The sequence below is a fragment of the Anopheles maculipalpis genome, chromosome 3RL (genome assembly GCF_943734695.1).
Source record: "Anopheles maculipalpis chromosome 3RL, idAnoMacuDA_375_x, whole genome shotgun sequence".
Lineage (NCBI taxonomy): Eukaryota > Metazoa > Arthropoda > Insecta > Diptera > Culicidae > Anopheles > Anopheles maculipalpis.
The window spans coordinates 52,737,251-52,758,743 of record NC_064872.1 but is presented as its reverse complement, the minus strand read 5'-3'; the positions used below and the strand labels follow the sequence as shown (position 1 = coordinate 52,758,743).

The 21,493-nt window shown below is 42.0% G+C and overlaps 8 protein-coding genes across 8 annotated transcripts in view; 5 read left to right on the top strand and 3 right to left on the bottom strand.

The window, feature by feature from the left end:
- The window catches only part of LOC126562199 (protein arginine methyltransferase NDUFAF7 homolog, mitochondrial), a 259,818-nt gene extending 254,360 nt beyond the window's left edge, over positions 1 to 5,458 (bottom strand). Inside the window, exons 1-4 of the mRNA XM_050218643.1 lie at positions 5,090 to 5,458; positions 4,352 to 5,026; positions 4,113 to 4,292; positions 3,842 to 4,041 (exon numbers count right to left, since the gene is read on the bottom strand). Coding sequence (XP_050074600.1) covers positions 3,862 to 4,041; positions 4,113 to 4,292; positions 4,352 to 5,026; positions 5,090 to 5,458 — 1,404 coding nt within the window. The 3' untranslated portion in view covers positions 3,842 to 3,861. The remainder of the gene's footprint in view (positions 1 to 3,841; positions 4,042 to 4,112; positions 4,293 to 4,351; positions 5,027 to 5,089) is intronic.
- The window catches only part of LOC126561389 (tectonin beta-propeller repeat-containing protein), a 445,867-nt gene that overhangs the window by 364,327 nt on the left and 60,047 nt on the right, over positions 1 to 21,493 (top strand). The gene's annotated exons all lie outside the window — the stretch shown is intronic.
- LOC126563311 (LITAF domain-containing protein-like) overlaps positions 1 to 21,493 on the top strand; it is a 317,379-nt gene that overhangs the window by 271,530 nt on the left and 24,356 nt on the right. The window lies entirely within an intron of this gene.
- On the top strand, positions 99 to 694 carry LOC126560770 (uncharacterized). Its single transcript, XM_050216721.1, has 2 exons — positions 99 to 298; positions 364 to 694. Exons 1-2 carry the CDS (start codon positions 99 to 101, stop codon positions 692 to 694), a joined length of 531 nt encoding a protein of 176 aa, XP_050072678.1.
- Positions 1,540 to 2,783, top strand: LOC126562620 (arfaptin-2). The gene is made up of 3 exons (XM_050219173.1): positions 1,540 to 2,408; positions 2,469 to 2,576; positions 2,647 to 2,783. Exons 1-3 carry the CDS (start codon positions 1,599 to 1,601, stop codon positions 2,689 to 2,691), a joined length of 963 nt encoding a protein of 320 aa, XP_050075130.1. The 5' UTR covers positions 1,540 to 1,598; the 3' UTR covers positions 2,692 to 2,783.
- On the bottom strand, positions 5,739 to 7,384 carry LOC126560769 (pickpocket protein 11-like). The gene is made up of 7 exons (XM_050216720.1): positions 7,268 to 7,384; positions 6,662 to 6,754; positions 6,399 to 6,582; positions 6,278 to 6,325; positions 6,113 to 6,206; positions 5,918 to 6,036; positions 5,739 to 5,857 (listed from the first exon to the last, which is right to left on the bottom strand). The coding sequence occupies exons 1-7, from the start codon at positions 7,382 to 7,384 to the stop codon at positions 5,739 to 5,741; spliced, it is 774 nt and encodes a 257-aa protein (XP_050072677.1).
- Positions 16,036 to 17,632, top strand: LOC126562216 (uncharacterized). The gene is made up of 3 exons (XM_050218660.1): positions 16,036 to 16,363; positions 16,422 to 16,715; positions 16,845 to 17,632. The coding sequence occupies exons 1-3, from the start codon at positions 16,036 to 16,038 to the stop codon at positions 17,630 to 17,632; spliced, it is 1,410 nt and encodes a 469-aa protein (XP_050074617.1).
- Positions 20,253 to 20,711, bottom strand: LOC126563257 (helix-loop-helix protein 1). The gene has a single exon (XM_050219888.1). The coding sequence runs from the start codon at positions 20,709 to 20,711 to the stop codon at positions 20,292 to 20,294; it is 420 nt and encodes a 139-aa protein (XP_050075845.1). The 3' UTR covers positions 20,253 to 20,291.

Sequence of the window (21,493 nt, the reverse complement as noted above, 5' to 3'; positions counted from 1 at the left end):
TCACCAATCTGACGCTTGAGCGATGACAAGACCAATACATACGTGCAGTGTTTGTATACATATTGCATTTGCGCGGGTTTCATCAAACAAATTGCAGTATGAAAGAATCTGAAAGTAAAGCATGCACGTCATCCTCTTCAAATATTTCGTTCTGTGAGCATTATAAGAATATGCTGGTTGAAGAAATTGCACTCGTAGAGCATCCAGCACATGGACATTATGGAAAGTGTTCGGTCATTGGAAGGCTTTCCTGTACTGGCGATAAGCTAGAGTCGCTAAGCGTTCCTGATTTGCCACCGTAAGTTGTATGCTTGGTTTAGTTGTACAAACGACGATTAATTCTACTCTTGCATTTGGTTTTAGTGCGTTGCAGCTACCTGATGGAACAAGCAGTGTTGAGCTGTGCCTCGACAATTACTGTGGGAGCATTCGTGAAGGTAGCCACGTTGAGATTACCGGCATCCTAAAATATCGCAACATATACACTGGAGTTACGACAGATTCGGGCATGTTACGTAGCAATTTGCAATGCGATGATGAAACGAAATCCAAACAAAGGTACAGCGAAATGCAAACCCGCTACGTTCCATTCATTGAAGTAGATCATATACGAACGGTAACACGTGCAAGAGAACTGATTTCATGTAATCTTAGATTAAGAAAACTTGCTATGTGTAAAAGATTGAACCGTTGAACGTTGCATTTTTTGAGAAATAAATTGATGGCAGCTTTGCATTCTTTGTTCTGACTGATAGGGTAACAGCAAGAAATAAACATTAGAAGTTAATCCGTAATCTGTTCCAGAGAAAAAAATGATTGGCCGGTCTTGATTTTGACTGTTTTTAAATCAACCTAAAAGCGTAGATGAAATAGGCAACATAAACAAACCTTTCATTGTAGTGGTGAAATATGTTTTAGCACATTGGTAAAGCCACACAAAATCGGGATCATCCTTGTTTTTAATTTTTCATTTCTTTCTGAAAAAATCAATGTTGTTCGGATTACCATATTTGTTATGCGTTATATATTTCAGTATTGTCTTGCATTAAACAGTACAATCATTAAAAAACTCATATTTCTTTGAGTTTGAATACATGAAGCCAAAGTTGTATTTCATAGCTGTCTCAAGAACAACCATTTATTTAACTATTTTCGAATTAAAAACCTCACATTATCTTATCAGAATAATTTTTTCGGTACGAAGTTTCAACCATTTCTTTGCTGGAATGATGATTTCCCAACTGTAGTTTTAAAATCCAATTGATGAAACGACATAAGGATGGTTCCGCGACAATCCGGAGACAGCGACCGGAGTGCGCAGGCGTAGAAAAACGGAGCCGTGAAGGATGACGTTTGTCGCGAAGTATACACAAAACGAAAAAATCTCATTAGCTTGTGATTTTCAGCCTCAAGAAACTCAGTGAAAGCAAAGGCAAAGGTATTCAAAACGGCAGTAAGACCGAATCAATTCCCTCTCTTTAATTTGTGGCTATAATTTTGGCTCTGATTGTACCTCTTTTCTGCAGGTTCAGCTGCAGGATCGATTTGTGTGATTCTTTGTTGCTCACCCAGACAGGAAGTGGCCGTACCCTAGAAACATGAACAAATCGAGCGAAAAAAGTATACACGAAATGTTGAAAAACACTCCGTCCATGAACGATAGCACCGACGTCGTGCATTCCGGGTCCGAGCAGCAAACAATCAAGCACTCGACCACGCTAACCCTGCGCAACGTAAGCAATCACAGCTTAACGTCGCCGACGTCCGTCAGTCTGGAGGACGAATCGGCGTACATCAAGAACGGATCGTCCAAGCTCGATACGTTCCGTAACTGGAGCATTACCACGTACAAATGCACCAAACAGATCATGCTGGAAAAGTTGGGCAAATCGACCCGCACAGTCGATCTCGAGCTGGAAGCACAAATCGATCAGCTGAAGGAAACACAGAAGAAATATTTAAGCATATTACGTTTGTCGCGTGCATTCACGTCCCACTTTTACAACTGCATGCAAACGCAGAGCCTGCTGTCGGAAACGTTTGCCGATCTGGCACAGAAAAGTCCGGAACTGCAGGAAGAGTTTCTGCGAAATGCCGAAACGCAGCGAATTTTAACGAAAAATGGCGAGCTGCTGTTGAACGCGCTGAACTTTTTCATATCGTCCATAAATACACTGTGCAATAAGACCATCGATGACACACTAATCACCATTAGACAGTACGAGTTGGCCCGCGTAGAGTACGATGCTTACCGGGTGGATATGGAGCAGCAGCGAACGGGTGGCAGTGAACCGCAGCAGAAGTATTCCAACGATGAGGTACAGAAAAAGTACGAAAAATGTAAGGACCAGTACGAGAAGCTACGCTCGGACATTGTAGTAAAGATGCAATTCCTCGAAGAAAATAGAGTAAGTTTACACCAGAGCTGTTAAATGTTTTATTAATCACGCAATTTGGTTCATTTTTAGATTAAAGTTATGCACAAACAGTTGCTGCTCTTCCACAACGCTATAGCCGCATATTTTGCTGGTAATGCTAACGGTTTAGAAAAGACGCTACAACAATTCAACATCAGTGTAAGTTTTAATTTTCATCTTTAAATGCTGTTAGTATTTTTACACTCTACAATTACTCTATCCGTTGCAGTTGAAGAGTCCGAACTCCGTTACCAGTTCGTGGTTGGAGCAATAGGATGCATTGTCATCGCCCCAGCACATCACCAGTAATAGCGGATCGATGAATTATCATTGTCACTTAAAGTATTTAAACTGAATGTGATCTTCGAGCTGGTCGAGTGTATGAAGAGCAAATTTAAGCCGACATTTTCAACTAACGTCCGGCGTTTACTGAATGCTTTTGGAGCATTAGCTTACCAGTTACAAAGCAGTTACAATGTTTTGAGATTTATTTTCATCATTCGAGATTTCATTTATTTAGCTTTTTAGGTTATACCAATTAACAAACTTGTGGGATTTCACATTAATTTATAGTTAACTTATTTAGACTTAACAGCACTGCACAATGTTTAATCTTTAAAGTAAGCGTCAATGTTCCATATGGGTTAAAAATTTGGGTTAGCAGGGCAAATGCGATTATTTCATAGCCTAGTCAATGTACTCATATACTCCTATAATTTCTCATTCGTGCTTAAGTTGATTGTGATGCAGAATTTACAAGCTTATTGCTCTCTTAGTTTGCTACCGCACATCCTCGAGCACGTACTCGTACTGAAATTCTATCTTTTTGTCCAATAACAAAAAGCGGGTAAATCAATGGTTGACCGTAGAAGGGCTGAGGGCATAAGCATTGGTCCAGCAGTTGTTACTCATGGGGGGAAAAAACTGTAAACTGGGTTCAAGTCGATCGTAGTCACGGAATTTATAAGCACTAAGAGAACAGCACACCAAGAACACATAAATCCTAGAATGTAAATGGTACACAACTCACACCAAAAGATACACATTCAGATTAAAAAAAAAATACGATCGTGCATAAACACCTGTAAGGTAAGGGAAGATTCTTTACACAACACAATCTCAGACAGACCACACTCACTAAAAACTGAAGGGATAGTGCGTTTGAGCGTCGGGTTCGTATTTAAAATAGAATAATGTGAAGCTTGCATAACGTGATTGTGTAAATGGTGAAAAAAGGATGAATTTCGGTATTTCGACGGCAAACGCAAGATTGATCGGAAAGATATTTTGGTTTTCCATGTAACAGAAAATGTAACGTAAATAATAGCTTCTGAAAAATAATACTTAAACTGAGAAAACAGTCCGATTATGATTTATTTTTCTTTATTCAGTTAACAATTCATTTCTTCCATTAACAGCAGCACCTGGGCGACAAGGGTGCGGATCACGTTTTTGCATCGAATCCTACCACTTTGTTCGAGGATGCAAGAAACTGTTTCAGTGATGCTGGAAAAACTGCCAGTAGCTTAAAGCGTTCTCCCATTTTAGCTGGGTTTGTGAGTTCATCGTAACCTTCGGTTAATAGTTTCCGATACTGGTCGTCTGTGGTTGAACTTAGCAAGGTCTAAAAAAAGTGAAATGGTTTTCTTATTACTATCCAAATTCTAGCGATTTATGCTATTAATGTTAGCCCACCTTTAACCGTGCTGACCCTTCCATAGTTTCCAGGAACAATCCTTGGCTAACGGGTCCTAGCGCTATCGCTTTGTCGTCCTGCTCCAGAAAGTGCTTCAGAAATCCGAAATCGATATCAACCGTCAAATCGGCGCTGCCCGGATCTTGCAGAGGATCATGAAGCTTGTGGCTTTTGAATGACTTAAGTATGGAAATGTGAAATTAATAACTCCATTATCAGATTTTATACTTCTACCTACCCTTAGTGTATCGGTTTTATCACCTTCGTGGCCATAGTCAATTATGAGACCAAATCCTCCATGCTCGTCGACGCGTTTGGCAATATTTTGAGCTATCTGTTCCGTTTCAAATGAAACTTCAATGCGGGCTCGATTCTTCAAAAGCTGTGCCTTGCTTTCAAACCGCTTTCCGAACACAACCGAGTACGGGGTTGCCTTGTTCGATTGGATGAACCGAAAACTCGGCTCGTTCTGGTCTGCATTAATATCAATCAAAATTTCCTTCCAAAAAGCACCTCCCTCTTTCGGTTCTTTGCAAAACACGTGCACTGGAAGAGCATCGAAGAACTCGTTTGCCAGTATGATGGAAAACCCTTTCGGGACCTCTACGATATCGTTGTACCATCGAATATTAATACCGGAACTAGTTGTTCCTTCCTGCACGTAGGACTCTACTTGATCAGCGGCCGTACGATGCACGGTACTGCTGCAAAGTCGTTCTGCTTGAAGGCGCTGTAAATTGGAACTCATTTCTACCAAATGGACACTGATGCGATCTGTCGACAGACCGAATCGTTCGAATACGCGCAATACGTCCTGCATCAGTGTTCCCTTGCCTGGACCAAGTTCGATGAGTTGAATGTGTCCATCATAGTTGAACTTTTGCAACTCATTTATACACCAAACGGCAACGAGCTAGAAGAAAACACGATTCTAGTATTATCTGAACGCTTTGTAATTGGTCGGACCACTACCTACCTCACCAAAAATCTGTCCAATTTCCGGCGCCGTAATGAAATCTCCACTTGTGCCGAACACATTTTGCTTCGTGCTGTAATATCCACCCGCCGGATTGAGCAGCACCTCTCGCATGTAAGTTGCCACCGTTATCGGACCAGTGGCACGTATCCGAGCGTGCAGTGCTTGGGCTAAAGTTCTTCCACTGCCAGCGCCGGAAGATTCCTTCGGAGGGTCACGGCGTAAATTTTTAAACTCGGTCACTGCACGCCTATTAACGGCTTTATAGCATTGAGAGCGTATAAATACACGAGATGCACCTTTGCTCGTTGCATATGTGCCGATAAATGCGGGCAACCGATATTTGCAGCATCTTCCGAGAGCATTCATTTCGTGCCGGTTTCACTTGTTTACTGTGAGATTGTTATGACATTTGTAAATTGTCAAGTGGTTGTGTTGGATGAAGGAAATAGAGATTTGTTTAAATGTGTGCGTGAGAAAGAGAGTGAGAGAGAGAGAGAGGAACACGTGGTGAATTTAAACGAAGACGGTTGGTAATGACGACATGCATGGAGAAATTTGATTCTGCGACCAATATTTATTCATTAAGCATCTCAAATGTTATAAAAATAGTTTTTTTTTATATTTTAAGCTACACGTTTTTAATGTATTAGTTTGTAGTAAACTTCACTTTAAGATGGTACGGCTTGAAGAACATGTTGTACACCAGCTCAATGATGCTTATCAATGAGACCCCAAAGAACAAACCACCTATGCCACCTAAAGAAACTAAAAACAACGCTTACATTTCAATCCGATACGATATTGGACGCGTAAAGGTATGCTTACCAACAAAATCTAGTTTATTTCTAATCACTCGCCTTTGGTAGCGGAAAATTGGTACATTCAACACTTCCAGGATCACTTTTCCAGCTTCGGAACTTACGTTGGTAGGGTTATAAGTTTCACTAAACACGAAAGAGAATGATATTGAGGTGTGTAATAGACTTACTTAAAAGTCATTTAAATAACTCACACACATACCCAATCACGTGCGTTTCCAGCGATTCGCACGCTTGCATGCATGAAAGATCTTTGTGTACGGTGTGCACGTGTTTAGTTAACTGCTTTACGTTTACTTCAAAAGTACAAAAAATAACCCAATTCATTACAAAATGTTTACTCACATTTCGACTTAAAGTCGCATACCCTTGTTAATGCACAGCAGTCCTTTTAAATCGCAGTAAAACTTTTCATCTAAAAAAATGAAAAAAAACACACATTTTAAAACCAATTAAAATCCACACAGTTAGGGGGTGCATTTTCATACATTCTTTGGGCGAAGTTGGAATGGTACAATTGCACAACTTCAACTCTAAATTTATACGATTGTAGAGAAAGCACTGCGAAAAGCTGTACGCCAGCGCAGGCGAGAGTCTTTCCTCGGGGAATCTACATTTCCGTTTATCAATCGGTTCATCCTTTACCTCGGGTTGGTTTACTGTTTCCGTAATCTAGAGTTGTGAAAATTACGGACAACGATAAAAAATATTAATAACAACACAAGGAATACAACAATGTGACAGCATTTACCTGCAACATGAAGTGGGAAACGAAGCCAGATTTTCTGAGTGCATAGAATGGTTCAACAAAGTTTGGATAATCTTCTGGGCTGTGTATGTACATCTGTAAAAAAAAAGGTGTAAAGGTGCATGTTTAGACATTAGTAGAAACAGCTCGTTGAATCACTTGATCACCATGTAGTTGATTGTGTCGTGGTTTCGATAACGAAACTCCAAACTCCTTCTGCGGGTCCGTACGTTAAATTTCAACGGCAAATGTTCAAACGTTTCCGGGGATCTGGAAAAAAAATTAGACGATTCGACTTCTCTTCAACTCTAGGACTCTTTGTAGAGTAGATCTCTTAACTCTTAAGATCTTTCAACTCCACCAACCGGTGACAAACAAAACTTACTGATCAAATATGCTATTAGCAGTAAAACAATTTCCCATCTCCGTCAAGGTGTATCGAAATATAAGATTACAATCAAACGGCTTCCCCACGAACTTTACATCGAAAAGAACATCTTTACAATCGGATGGAAGAAACTGAAAATATACAAATTGGGAAAAAATGCCCCCATTGACATTGGAATGAGGAAGTGAATGGCAGGAACGAGAAATACAGTAGCAATTTACCCTATTTTTCATCACTTTCAAATTGAGATTGCACGTACTGTTTAGCCCTGCACATATGGCAGTAATATCCTCATCCAAATTACTGTTCGGACTGACAAACAAGTACGTTTGAGCCATTTTTGGCCACAAGTAATTCGAGCTGGAATGTTGGGATGAAACACATCAGTATGAAAGATTCTTCATTAAAAACCACGACACTTTCCCATCCTACCTTTTCGGTGGCGTGAAATTAGTAACCGCCCAATGTTCCTTAAGAAAGTTCGAAATTTGATTGGTTCGTCCTTTTGCGTAACAAAGCGATATGGCGGGAAAGGTGCTGTTCCAACGCAGATACGATGTGTCCGGATTTACGCTGATCGTCTCATCGTAAGTGTCTATCGTAAGCAGCAGGATAAGAATCATCGAGGCAAACGATGCACACAACACCAGCACCCAAAAGCTTCTGCAAAAAGGAAGAATAAACTCCCCGATATAAAGGCCGCTATTTTCAACATTCGTCAGAATTGCTCCTCTTGCCTTTCGTAGGTGTTGCAGCGCGTTCCGAGATATTTTATACCATTAATTGTGCTGTTATCTACTGCCTTACGCAAGCGATAGTTGATTAAAAGTTTGTTCTTTAGGACTCCTTCAATTTTGTGCGCTTGTTCTGAGCCTGGTGCATATCCGTTTTGTTGTTGTGTTAGTTTACTATTGATGACAGCCCACTTTTCACTGCTGTGTTCAGTTTGGGGAAGCTTTGAGATGTTTTTTAGGTATTTTACCATGTTTAAATTGCAATTTTAACACTTGGGTATATTATTTGTATGATTATTTGAAGAACTATTTTCAAAACGTTAACAACAGTTAATCACAAATCCCTCTGGAAGCAGCCACTGTGCCTTAATAACTGGAAATCGTAAATCTTTATAGCTTTTTAATAGATCCGAGTACGCCCAAAAGCATGTCTTTTAAATGTATTATTCATGTTCACGAACAGAGAATTCATTACTGCAATTAAAATTCCTGGTCAACTATTAGCTCGGTCACTCAATGTTGCGTGAGACGTACCAAAACTATTCGGTATTGATACGTACACCATGCAGAAGGAATATGCTGCTCGTCTAGAGCACATCAAATGCCTATCAAACGTGATCAAATAACGCTGCATGAGGAAACTTGCAAAGACAGTTAATATGTTAATTCTATGCAAATTCTAGAACCAAAAACATTTCTACCAACGTCACATGCCAGGTGAAGGTTGATGGAAAACTCTCAGGGTCCTTTGCTACCACTAAAGGCCTGCGTCGGGGAGATGAGCTCGCCTGTCTCCTATTCAACTTGGCGCTAGAAAGGGCCATCCGTGGCTTGGAGGTGGAGACTTCGGGAACTATCTTCTATAAGTCAACCCAGAACCTGGCATACGCTGATGATATAGACATCATTCCGGCTGCGGCTCTCCAAGGTAGCAAAGGCCTACCAAAGGATCGAGCAGGCGGCAGAAAACCTCGGGTTGCAGATTAACGAGGCAAAGACCAAATTGATGGTGGCACCATCAGCAACCCTATTAAGAAATCCTAAACTACGTGGGGGTGATGTACGGATAGGTGAAGTCGTCCAAAACTTCACCTATCTCGGGTCAAAAATAAACACCTGAAACAGCATAGAGACGGAGTTGCGCGCTAGGATGTTGGCGGCTAGCCGGTCATTCTACAGCCATCTCACCTCAAAAAACCTGTCACGACGGTCGAAGCTGGAACTGTATCGTACCTTTATAGTCCCAGTACTCACATACGCCTCTGAGACATGGACCCTGTCCAAAACAGACGAAGTCCTCTGAGAGGATGATGCATACAGAAGGATTGTTGGCCCCTTATGTGTGGAAGGAAAATGGAGGAGCCGCTACAACGACGAGCTGTACGAACTGTATGACGACCTCACAGTCGTGCAGCGAATTAGGCTCGCCAGGCTCCGATGGGCTGGCACTGTTATACGCATGGCACCGGACGACCCAGCTCAGAAAGTCCTTTTAGGCCATCCACACGGACAAAGGAGGCGTGGTAGGCCCAGATTGAGGTGGGAGGATGGCGTGGAATCATCCGTCATGAAGGCCGGGATATCCGGGACCGTGAACGGTTCCGGATTCTGCTACGGCAGGCCAAGACCACAAAGTTAAGTAAGTAACTAGAAGAAAATATATGTTTTGTTGAACAAATTTGCAATTGAGACAAGCTGCACCGCGGCCCCAAAACGAACATCAGGAGTTCCGAATAAGATTTCCTGCAACGAGCTACTACTGCAAGGTTCCCAACACTGGGACCCCTGTTTTGTGGCCCTTACATGCACTCGTCTAGAGTCTAGAGAAGACAGCGATTTTCTTCAATACTGCTGTTAGTATCGCGATATTTAAGGACTGATACTTCTCTGAATGAAGACCCATTACTATGATGAATAAAACATTTTTCTACAACAGGAGCACTGTATCAAACATCAAATCGGAACGGATCCAAATTTTAAATATCTGGCCTAACGATTTGTGGCCCCTGATTGCCCACACAACTACTCATTCTTGTTCTTTACTCTTTCTTAGTACGGAAAAGTCGTCCGGAGAATAATTAATCCTCAGTTCTGCCGTGCCGTGGCCCCCTGCACATTTGGAGACCCAAATGTCATAAATATGGAAGTCTACAATCGTAAGCAGAGTTACTCATGAATATTGGGAGAAGAAGAGCAGAAAAAAAACATTTTTAGTACCCTTTAAATGCATAAATTTTTAATGCCCATTTAAGTTTACAATTATTGGATGTGGCTATACTCAACAATATATAAAACATTGTACTATGAGACTCCAAACTCATCAAATCAACATTTTACATCTGAATTTTACATTCAGAGTTAGTAATGTTTCCTTCATTCAACTTATACTTGCAGTTTTAAAAATGATAATATTTTTATGTTTAATTAGGATGGCCTAGAATTTACGGAAATTTACGGAAATTTTTACTCTACGGCAGATCCTCCGAAAATGCCGGGAGCATCAGATCCCTACGCACTACCTGTTCATTGACTTCAAGGTGGCCTACGATACCATAGATCGGATCGAACTATGGAACACCATGCAGCAGTACGGGTTCCCTGGGAAGCTAGTACGGCTGTTAAGGGCCACTATGGACGGGGTGCAGTGCAAGGTGAAAGTTTCGAGCATGCTGTCGGAATCAAGGAAAGCAAGGAGACGGACTCTCCTGTTTGTTGTTCAACATTGCTCTGGAGGGTGTCATGCGAAGCGCGGGCTTCGATATCCGGGGCACGATTTTCAACCGATCTCTGCAATTCCTTGGCTTTGTAATAGAAATGGATAGAGCTTGACTCGGAAGCGCGATGATGATCTTGACGGCGACGATCTCAAGGTGGTAGAGGAGTTCTGCTAGCTTGATACGATCGAAACATCGGACAACAACGTAGGCAGTGAAATCCGAAGGCACATTGTTCAGGGGAATCGTGCCTACTACGGACTCCACAAACTCCTGCGATCCAGAAGACTCCAACAACACACGAAATGTACGATATATCACACACTGATGCGTCCTGTAATTCTCTACGGGTATGAGTCTTGGACTATGCTGACGGAGGACGCCAATGCACTCGAAATTTTCGAACGGCGATTGCTAAGGACTATCTTTGGCGGTGTGTGCAAGCAGGTCGTGTGGCGAAGGAGAATGAACCACGAGCTTGTTGAGCTATATGGAGAACCAGACATCCTGACGGTAGCAAAGACCGGCAGGATACGATGTATACGAAGAAGGTGCTCGCCAGCGACCCCTAGTTCGGAACGAGGCGTAGAGGAGCACAGCGAGCTCGTTGAATGGATCAAATGGAGTTTAACCTGTCGGTGATCGGATGCAGCCGTGGATGGAGGGCTGCAGCCCTAGACCGAGTTTCTTAGAAACTGATTGGAGACCTGGCCATGTCGACACGACGTGCTCAATCCTGAGCAGACCAAGAAGAAGAAGAAGAAGAAGAAGAAGAAGAAGAAGAAGAAGAAGAAAAAGAAGATGGTCTAGAATTACGAAAGACACAAAATTATGTTTTCATGCATCAAATATAAATATGAAGGAAGACATTCGTCTTTACAAATTTGCATACAATTATATTTAGCACTAAACCGAGCATGAAATATGGTCTCAAAAAAAAAAAGTATCAAACATATGTCCAGAAGATTTCGTGGATTACCGACGAGTAGAACTATCATTTATCTATGCCGAGGAGGGCAGAAAAAAATAATTATAAATAAACACCGTTTTCAATCCAAACTTATAACGCCCACTGGTTAGCTTATCGACCCACCCCTTGGTAGGGAGACAATTATCCTAGCTGCAAGCAAGCGAAAGTTCCCCCTTTCGGACATGTTGTTAGCTAGGACGCCCTTTTTTATGTAAAGAGGCGCGAGAGTGTAATCCATCGAAACTGTATGAGAGCTTAACCATGCAGACGAAATGCTAATAGAATTAGAACCAGTCTAGCTCGTAACATTTCCCTTCTATCTAGGGTGTATTTTGCGTAGTCATGTTGTTAAAAATGGATTTTTAAAACTGCTGCAAGTGCAAGTGTTTTTCAACTGTAAAATAAGTTCTAATACTTAGAAAATGTAAGTTTTTAAAGCATTTAATAATAATAGCATATCAGTTATCTGCAGGATGAAGGAATGTTATTATCATCTTCCCTGAATGATCAAAAGAGGGATAAAATACCAACATACACCCGATACAAACCATTTCCCGCCGTGTGCTGCCCATGTCCGGGCAAAGCGCTCCAACGGAAGGTACGAAGTTTTGAGCAACTTCCACTGATAACCCACGGCAACGGCGCATTGTTTATCGTTCCACAACACGGTGTCGCGCTTCCGCCAAGGAAAATCAATTTCTTTTCGCTACAACATAACGCTACAGCGGCTACGGGTTTTGGTGTGGTGGCCCGTTACCGCAGTGTGTGTCGGACGCACCTTTCGAGCACCGAATAGTGTTGTGAAATTGTGTCTTGCAAATTTGATTTTGTTTTTAAATGTAATGTACTGTTTCGTTTCGGTCGTTAATTGAGTTTTCGTATTGACCGTACTGACCAACGTTTGTAAGTTGTTTAACCTCCAACGGGAAGGGTAAGTAGTGGAATCTGTTTTTTTTTTTTTTTGCGCTCTTCATGCGAATACAAAGTGGACATTGAGGCGCACTTTAATTGAAAACCGATATGGACCACCTTCACCTTTTGATGACACCATCCGATAGTGTTTTGGACGTATCGATTGCGTCGCCCGGGTCGATTGAGCGGGACCATTCTAATGTAATGATGGTAATTTTCCGCCAAATAATTTCCCAACTGTGCGGAGGGTGCTGAGCTGACCCCTACGGAATCGTTGCTAAAGCGCTGCTCTCTCGCTGTGAACCAATTGTTTCTTATTTAACAATCCTTAAGCATATAAACCCACACACACACACACTTCACGCCCTTTTGTAGCAGCGATACTTCAAACAATTACAGACGAAGTGTCGAAGGGGCGGACCGAAAAATCCGGTAGTGATAAATTGCTCCCTAGACAGATTGTGAAATCCCATTTTGGCAGGTTGTGTGTCCTTTCGGATTCCGCTGTGTGTGCACATGTGTCTCTAAAAGTGTTTCGCCCGACGCGGATGCGCATCCACCGGGTTCGTTGTACCAGCTGCAGCACTAGCTTCGATGGATACGGCAAACAGAAGCTACCGGTGCCATGTGTACACAGAACTCGTCCAGCACTTGCGGTGAACCTGTTTTGCAGGGACATCTTGGGCTGACATTGCAACACAGCAACTTTAAGAACCTGTGTGTGAACATTCGAAATCGCCACTGTTTGGAGAAAAAAATATTAATATTCCAATGGAATTCTTATGAAAAAAGAAAAATTGTTTGTACGATTTACTAAAAAACAAATCGTTAGCATATTTTTCTATTGTAAAAACTGTTACCGAATGCTTGCTACATCCTACAGCATTTCTGTTGTTGTGCTTACGCACCCTCGGTACCACCGAACGATCCTGTTGGGTAATTGAAACACGTGTTGATTTCGGGATTAACTTGGGAACTCTTATAGCGCATCCTTCCCCCTCGAGACCAATGTTGGCCTTGTGTCACGCGAGAGCGAGGGTGTGGAGTTGGTATTTTTTGAATGTGCAAACTTTAATTCACGGAAACGAAATTTACCACGACGACGACGGTACGGTCTATGAATGCAAACGCCCATAATTACGATGTAATTGGTCGGTCGTTTGGTTTAGAGACGATCAGGATCAGTTTAGGCACTAACACCTGCACCCTCGTGAACCCGAAGCGCCCCGCTGCTAAACGGAACCGAGGAGGGGTTAGAATTGTCTGATGCTGAATCTGAGGTAACCGCGAATGGCATGAAACCGGATAGCATCCGATCCGTCATGGTCATGGTGGTGCCAATTGTTGGGTGTAAGTAAATTATGCACCTACACACGCACACACACACACACTGCACGCTCCCAACAACTCAAAGTGTTGACAGCGGCGCGTGTGAAAGTCAAGCCGGGATGGGCTGGCCGTCGCCATAGTGCGCTGGTGTCGAATTAGGAACGGCTGATAAGTGCGTGTGAATTGCTGGAATGAAAATGGGATACAACATTCAATTACAATTACACCGGGCGGGGCGGAGGATGTCTCTATTTTGGTCTCGTTGTGACCGAAACGAGTATTCTTATGGGATGGTTCTAATCAACACTTCCCAGGACGTACTCCGTCATCAATCAACGCAAGGACGGAATGGAATATTGTTGCCGTGGAATTTAATCTACAAAATTGTAAAGCCATAATTAAGTTTTTTTTATGTTGCGCCTAGCTTTCTTGCATGAAGCGTTTGTATGAGATAGCACCAATGCTTAAAAATTGTTTACTCTTCAATTTAAATAGTATTTGTACAGTTAAGAACTAAGGCCAAGTAACGTGCCGAAATAGGGTAAGTTATTTTATAGTTTGAGAGGTTCAGTATGAAATTCTTTGGACATTTAAACAAATCTCATCTCAGTAGGCAAACTCAAATCTCAGTAGGCGAGAGTATTTTTATTGCTATCGAAAATATTTTAAAAATTAGTGACGTAAATTTCGTTGTGAATCTATTAGGTTCGTTTCGTTCCTTCAGGGGAACGATCGAAGCTAAGTTCAAATAAAATCGAAAAGCAGGTTTTTTCCATCTACATTTTTCTGGCCATTAGAATGTCAAAACGTGCAATCTAATCCTTCTTTTCCTGTATAAAGTACCATTGTATTGTCACGAAAGCAGTGTGAACGGTTCCGACAGTGCCAGTGTGTTGACTAAATCCCTTCCTTACCCGAAATCGTTTTCCGTTGGATTCCGGTTCATTCCGATATTCATGGTAACGAGAAAGCCGCCCAACTTGCCAACGAAGGTCGACTCCGTCCAGCCGAACCACACAACACCCTGTCACACCGCGATGCCGAATCCAGTCTCATCCAACGGGTCCTTTCCCGCCTTCGTACTGGTCATACCCGCCTAACATACTCCTACCTTCTCACCCGTTTTCTTCGCATCAATAGCTTGAAATTTAAATTTTAAGTTAAATTTTTATCTCTATAGCTTTCACAATAAACGAACCATATCAGCAGCAGTCTTAGATTAAAAGTAAGCCATATCTGCATTAATTTGTAACCTTACATGTAACCATATACCGGAAAGAGGCTAATGAGGTCTTAATGACCCAAAATATCTATAAAATAAACAACAAAAAAAGGTTTGAAGGTTCTTTGATAAAATTAAAAAAAAATCAGGTGAATTCCCTCGTAATAAGGACTAATTATCCAATTTATTAATATCAGGAAGTCTAGTAAGCCATTCGATGGCCGACGTAGCCCAGTAGATTAAACCAAGAAGAAGAAATCAGATGAATAATAATTGTTGAGGAACTCTTGAAGTGCTCTCCAAGGGAGGAGGTCCTTGATTCACGATATTGTTGGATAGACGAGAAGAGTTAAAAGTTTTTACGTTTGGTGACGTAGTAATGGTATGTTATTATGTCCCGATAAATGTTGTGTGATTTCGTTTAGGAGATCTTGCAAGATTCCATACAGCTACACTCTCAAAAGTCGAGTAACCTCCATAAAATACTTGGCTGTGGAGTGTGGCTGGATGAGACTCTCTCTGTTAGTGTACACGTTGACCATGTTATTGCCAAGTCCAATAAATCCTTGGGTCTTATGGTCAGACATTCCTCCAAGCTCAGAGATCCTCTCAGCCTGAAGACCTTGATTTGTTGCTGGGTCCGATCCATAATCCACGATCTGGACTACGCCAACGATGTCTGGTCCCCACAAGACTCCACCGCAATAGCCAGACTGGAGAGTGTACTGCAAAGATTAGAGAGAGTATACTGCGCGTAGCTATTTGTCACTTGCTTGCAGGCTACCATACAGCTCTCCTGTCATACCCTGCTCGTGTCGATTTCTTGGGTTACATAGAACCATAGAAACTCGACATTCCCTGTTCCGTTCCTGCTTCATAGCGAAACTTCTTTCCCATGACCTGGATGTTCCTTGTCTACTATCAGCTATCCCTCTTTACGGTCTTTATTAATAACTTTAGATTAATAAGATTAGACTGATAATTCCTGCACAAACAGGCACTGGACGCTTTTCCTTTTGTGTGGTAGCTTCAAGGAACCTTTTCATTCCAGTATCCTTTCAGTTTTATTACAGCTCCTTATCCTAGAGTACCTACCGTTGAGGACAAAATGAACGGCACACATTCCCCGGACATGATAAGCCGGTTTCGCGACCTAAAACTGCTAGAGTCCGGCGAGGGCCCACGTCCCGAACCAACGCAGAGCGAGGAAACAGCTCACCATCGGCATCAACGGTCGTTCGGTGCTCAGTCTGCCGCCACCAAGTCCCAGTTCATTCCGGCCATTTGCAACTTTCAAACGGCGCGGAAAATGGCACAGGAAAACCTCGAGCATCAGCCGCTACCGGATGCAGTGATCGATATTGCATTTCGGAAAGCGCAGGCAGCCGGCTTTCCCAATCCCGGCATGGAGCTAAGCGTTGGACCGTACGCTACCGGTGAGTAGGAGCCATACACCGAATCTTTCCCTGCGTTTAATTTTTATAATTTCTTTAGGCGTCGGTTGCAAAAACTACAAAGCAGGACCGACCAAGTGTACCAAGTATCGCGTGTATCGACCAAAAACGTGTGGCGTCATACCGAAGGTGCCTAGCGCGTTGGACACACCCGAGCGGCCGGAAAGTATGCGCGTGAAGAAGAAGGTCGGTGCGATGGATTTGGCGATCGGGTGGGAGTTCCGCACCAAACATGAGCCCCGCTCGCAAACCTACATGGACGGGTCGAAACCTTCGGTTGCACCGCCAATATTCGAGGTGGTCGAACCTGCCAAAGACCTAAACCTTCCCGCGGGTAAGTCACGTTAAGCAGCGTCCCCGAGGGAACGCTCAAATAAACCTCACGCCACAAATCAATGCCATTTCGGATGGTTATTGTTTGTCGTTTGCAAACCCTTTTGTTTAATTCCACACCCTTTTGCAGTGGTACACGCTGGAGGCGTCTTTTCCAACACTTTGGGCGAGGAGGACTTTTTCGACCGTGACGTTATTCGACAGCACAAGCGTCTGGTGCGTCCGACCAGCAATCGTTGCAAGTGTGGCAACAGTTCTGCCCGGTCCTCCAAATCTCCGAATGCAGCACGGCAACATCAGCAGCAGCATCGAAAGAATGGCAGTGGACGTGAGCGACAACAGGAACATCTACAGCAGCAGCAACAGAAACAACACGACGATTCTACCACGATGGAGATCAACAACAACAACCTGCCAGCAGTCCGTGGCTCAGCACGTTCGCATGGTTCGTCGCAGGGCAAGGAGCTTGCGGAACTTCAACGCCAAGGAGGTAGCGCCAACTCGATAGAACGCAAGATGCACGAAGCGGCGGCCAAGCACGCGGAACGCATTGAACGCTTCTGTCACAAGTTTGTGCCGGAGGAATTTCCGTACAATTTCCACCAGGAGTATCGGTGCGCTTTTAAGGCGGGCATACCGCAAAGCAACGTGTCCGGCACGCTGAGCAGTTTCGATACCGGACCCAATGGCCACCAGCGTAAACCGGCCGACTACAAAAAACTGCTGCACATTCCCAAACCGCGAGAACCCTACACCAAGAAGAACTACGTAATCGATACGCTGGCGCCACCGTTTGCCTTCTGGAAGAAGGGTTCCGGCTACCCGGACTACTGGCGGCTCATCAGCGTCTACCAGCAGGCCTACAATAAACCGATCGAGAAGAGGAAATATCCATTGCTCAAGACCGTATATCAATAGGTTCATCCGTGTAGTTTGGGAAGGGATATCTATCCAAATTACATCAGCTCAATTATTCATAGCCCTTATCACGTACACACAAACGTGTGTGTGTGTGTTTATCACACACCACACACCCATTTACACCCTTAGTCAATGACTTTTGATTTGTCGATTTTCACCAATAGCGGATTGTGTCAATTGCCCCGTTTTACTTATAGTGTCTGATGCGAAAGCAAAATAAAAACGAAACATTCGAAGATCTCCTGGGAGAGATCTTATGCCAATATGGTTCGAGACGTGTTGTTTTTTTTCCGTTACCCCCAAATGATATTCCTTTTGTGTCACCCATAAATAGTGAGATTATTACAGATCATTAATAATCTTGATAATTGAGAATTGGAATCAGGATAAATTTGATGAATTTTTAAATTTCTGTACAGGTGCAGCAGATTTAATGGTTTTGGATTGTGGTGCATTATATCAATATGTACATTAGTTGGAGAAATCAGAAAAAATGTGGTAGGTTTAGTTTAAAATTTTAATATCTTCGCTTCAGAATGGCGATTCTGCAAATATTTCTCATAAAAATATTTTCAAACAAATCCATTCAACGTTTAAGATTCCGCTGAAAGTGCATTGGTATGTTGCTAATAGTCTTGCTCAGTCGAAAAATCGGATTAAATAAATAAATGCAAGTAATTTTTATTTAAAATGCGTTGGATACTATTTTCTATATGTACTCCCAAGCAACACAGAGACCCTACAAAATCAATCGGTTATTGATCATTATTTCACGGCAACAAAAATTAGATCAATTGAAAGATACAAAACAGTGATGATATTTTGGGGTATTTTCTGTAAAGATTTTTGAAAGAGATTAATCAAATTTTTAAATTTTTATAACACGTTTTTCGACCAACGATCTTTATTTTCTCAGTTGGATATGTCGTTGGACACCTGAAACGCGTACAAATGGGAAAAAAGGCAATACTTTGAGCAAAGATCGATAACTCCTTATATATTTTAAGCCTTCCTGGTGATCTTGTGACTTTGATACTTATTTTCCTCTTCTTGTGTGTTAAATAATTCTTTCTCCATCAAAATGTTAGTGTATAACCGAGTATGCCCTAGATGAGGCAAAGAATAAGGAGTAAATGCCTTATAAATCTGTTAAAATCTATTCAACACACGCGGTGTTGACAATGCGGCGCTGGACCGTAATAATCAATTGTGAATAAATAAATAAATAAAATGTTAGTGTGAGATATTCACTCTGAAAGGGTGATGGGAAGGAATTCACAGAGTAGCCTAGTAGGAAAACAAGTGCTTTCTGTGCCGTTCGGTTACCAATTGTTTCTTCTAACTTCCTTCATCCCTTGTCCCTTCATAGCTCGTCTGATAATTCATTATTGCCTCAATTGTTCGTACCAAAACACTCAGGATTTGTTCGATCACGGTAGATAAGATTGATGCAACGACACGGTACAAACACGACTCAGATCAAACTGGTACTTCCATCCATCGCGACGGTCCAGAACAGAATCCTCTCTCCACTGTCCATCATCCTGTAAGGAGCAGCGAGCAATTCGGGAGCCGAGCCAACGCGATCATGCGAGTACTTATCAATGAATTTTAGACTAGTTTCGGCCCCAAGAGTCCTATCTTGCAATCCTAATTATGGTTTCCTTTTAGCTGCAGAAATAATTTCTATATGTTCTATATGATCATGTCCAGAAATTGATGAAGTACGCCGATCTTTCGCATGGCAGGAACAGGTATCGTATTGCATCCGGGCCGTTACCCCTTATGCAGGACTGAGTGGTCCAGTCCACCACTAATATCAAACTCCAAGAAACAAAAAATAATAAGCCAAGTCAAACCTTCGAGATGCCAGTGTCATAAACGAAAAAGAAGACGATTACTTTTCACATATTTACATGTGTACTTTCGTCATGCTCTGAACTAGAACTTAAAGTCTTAAAGTGTTGAAATCCACAACAGAATCTGTGAAATTCCACCAATTTGAACACTAATGAAGCTGTAGTAAATATCCTCTAATCTCAAGATAATTAGAGACAGCCAAAACTTTCTGAGTTTAAAGGTCATGTAAGTAGGAGAAAAATATTTTGCACAAAAACGGAAGTCATGATAATTCGTATTTGAATGCAAAGAAACGGAATTCATTTTTCCCTCGTGATAAGCGGACCGAACGGGCGCGTCGGATCTCCGGCTCAGAATGGGTCTGAGCTGAAGCCCCAAACATTCCTTCGTGGTGAGGACTGTCTATCCAACATGCCGTCATGCCACTAAGTCTCGTAAGGTCTTTAAAACCAAGAAGAAGTAGTGGCTGAGACTAACCTGCACGGGTTCTACCAATAAACCGTTTTGTTTACAGTTTTTCAATAAAAAATCGGTAATTATTTGGGTATTAAGAATATAAACCACCTCACTAGCCACAACACACTTGGACGATTAAGCTGTACCTACTTCAAACACTTGTCTATCCGAAACAATTTCTTCCAACTCGCTTCACTTCAGTAATAGGACACCAGAACTACGACCATGTCGTGAAACATGATTTCTTTCCGTTTCCGAACACACATACTACAGACGAGTTGTTTTATAGAGATTCAAAAATTATGTATTGCAACTTAGAATTAGAACAACAAAAGCAAAATCAAGCGTCCAGCACATGATTCAGATAGGAGATGTAACAGATGGCCAGCTTCAGTATCTCTATTTTCGACAGTTTCTTATCCGGTGGCAGCGTAGGAAGCAACTTTCTTAGCTCGGAAAACGCAACGTTGAATGCCTCGACCCGAATCCTTTCCCGGGTGGCGTGTGCTGTGCGGTATTTCAGTGTGGCCCGCCGTCGCCGGCGCCGTTCCTCGCGTGTTAGGTTGGAAAACTCCGTCTGAACGGCTGGATCTTGCTGCTTGCGCTGTCTGACCGGACCCACACTACCGTACACTGGGGCTTGTCCGGCGGGAAGATGATCGTCACTCGCGGAGCACATTTGGGAGCTTTTTGTTCGTGGCTTCCGTACGCCTACAGCACAGGAAGAAAGTTCCATCGGGTTCTTCATCTGATAAACCATCTGCAATCGAACAGATTAGTTGCAATTACTAGGGGTGAATCGGTAAACGCTTTCTAACGACGGATGTTTTGAACAATGATCAAAGCTCAAGTGGAAGACATGGATTGAAGAGACGATGTTAGGTTAGAACCGCGAAACATTAATCCTCTCTTTCCAATGGATTTAATCTATTGGTGGTCTTAGAAAAATGTATTAACTATTCATAATTTGTGCGTAGTGAAGAGTGTTGTTAGGAGATTATTATTTTCATAGCTGGATACTGTTCTTCGAACATTCCAAAACTATTTTAACGTAAAATAAGATAATATAAGAGCGCATAAGATACCATTATAATGCTATAATAATAAAGGAAATGGTTTCTAATGCTTTTGTAAAAAAAGCTAGTTTTATTTTTAGTTTATTAAGGCTGCATTTAGTATCATTCAAAAAGGAGAATTAACATTCAAGTCATTGTTTGATCTGGAAATATTTGAAGGATGCCACTGAAGCTATAATTAATGTTCATTCTTAATACAAAATTTCCCTTATGCGTTCAATATAGATCCTTGATAATGATTACACACACTTGTACACCTTTTTTTATTTTTAATTGATTTCTAACTTTTTTTTCTTCAAATACATAGGGAAAGTGTTGACCTTAATGCATGAAATATAAAGCTGCTTAACTTCCAAATACCGTAAGAACTCAACACACTATTCAAATCCACTTAATGGCACACATAATTACTTTGAAATGTCCTCAAAATGTTATTTGTGGCACAATTTAACACAATGCTTTTTTT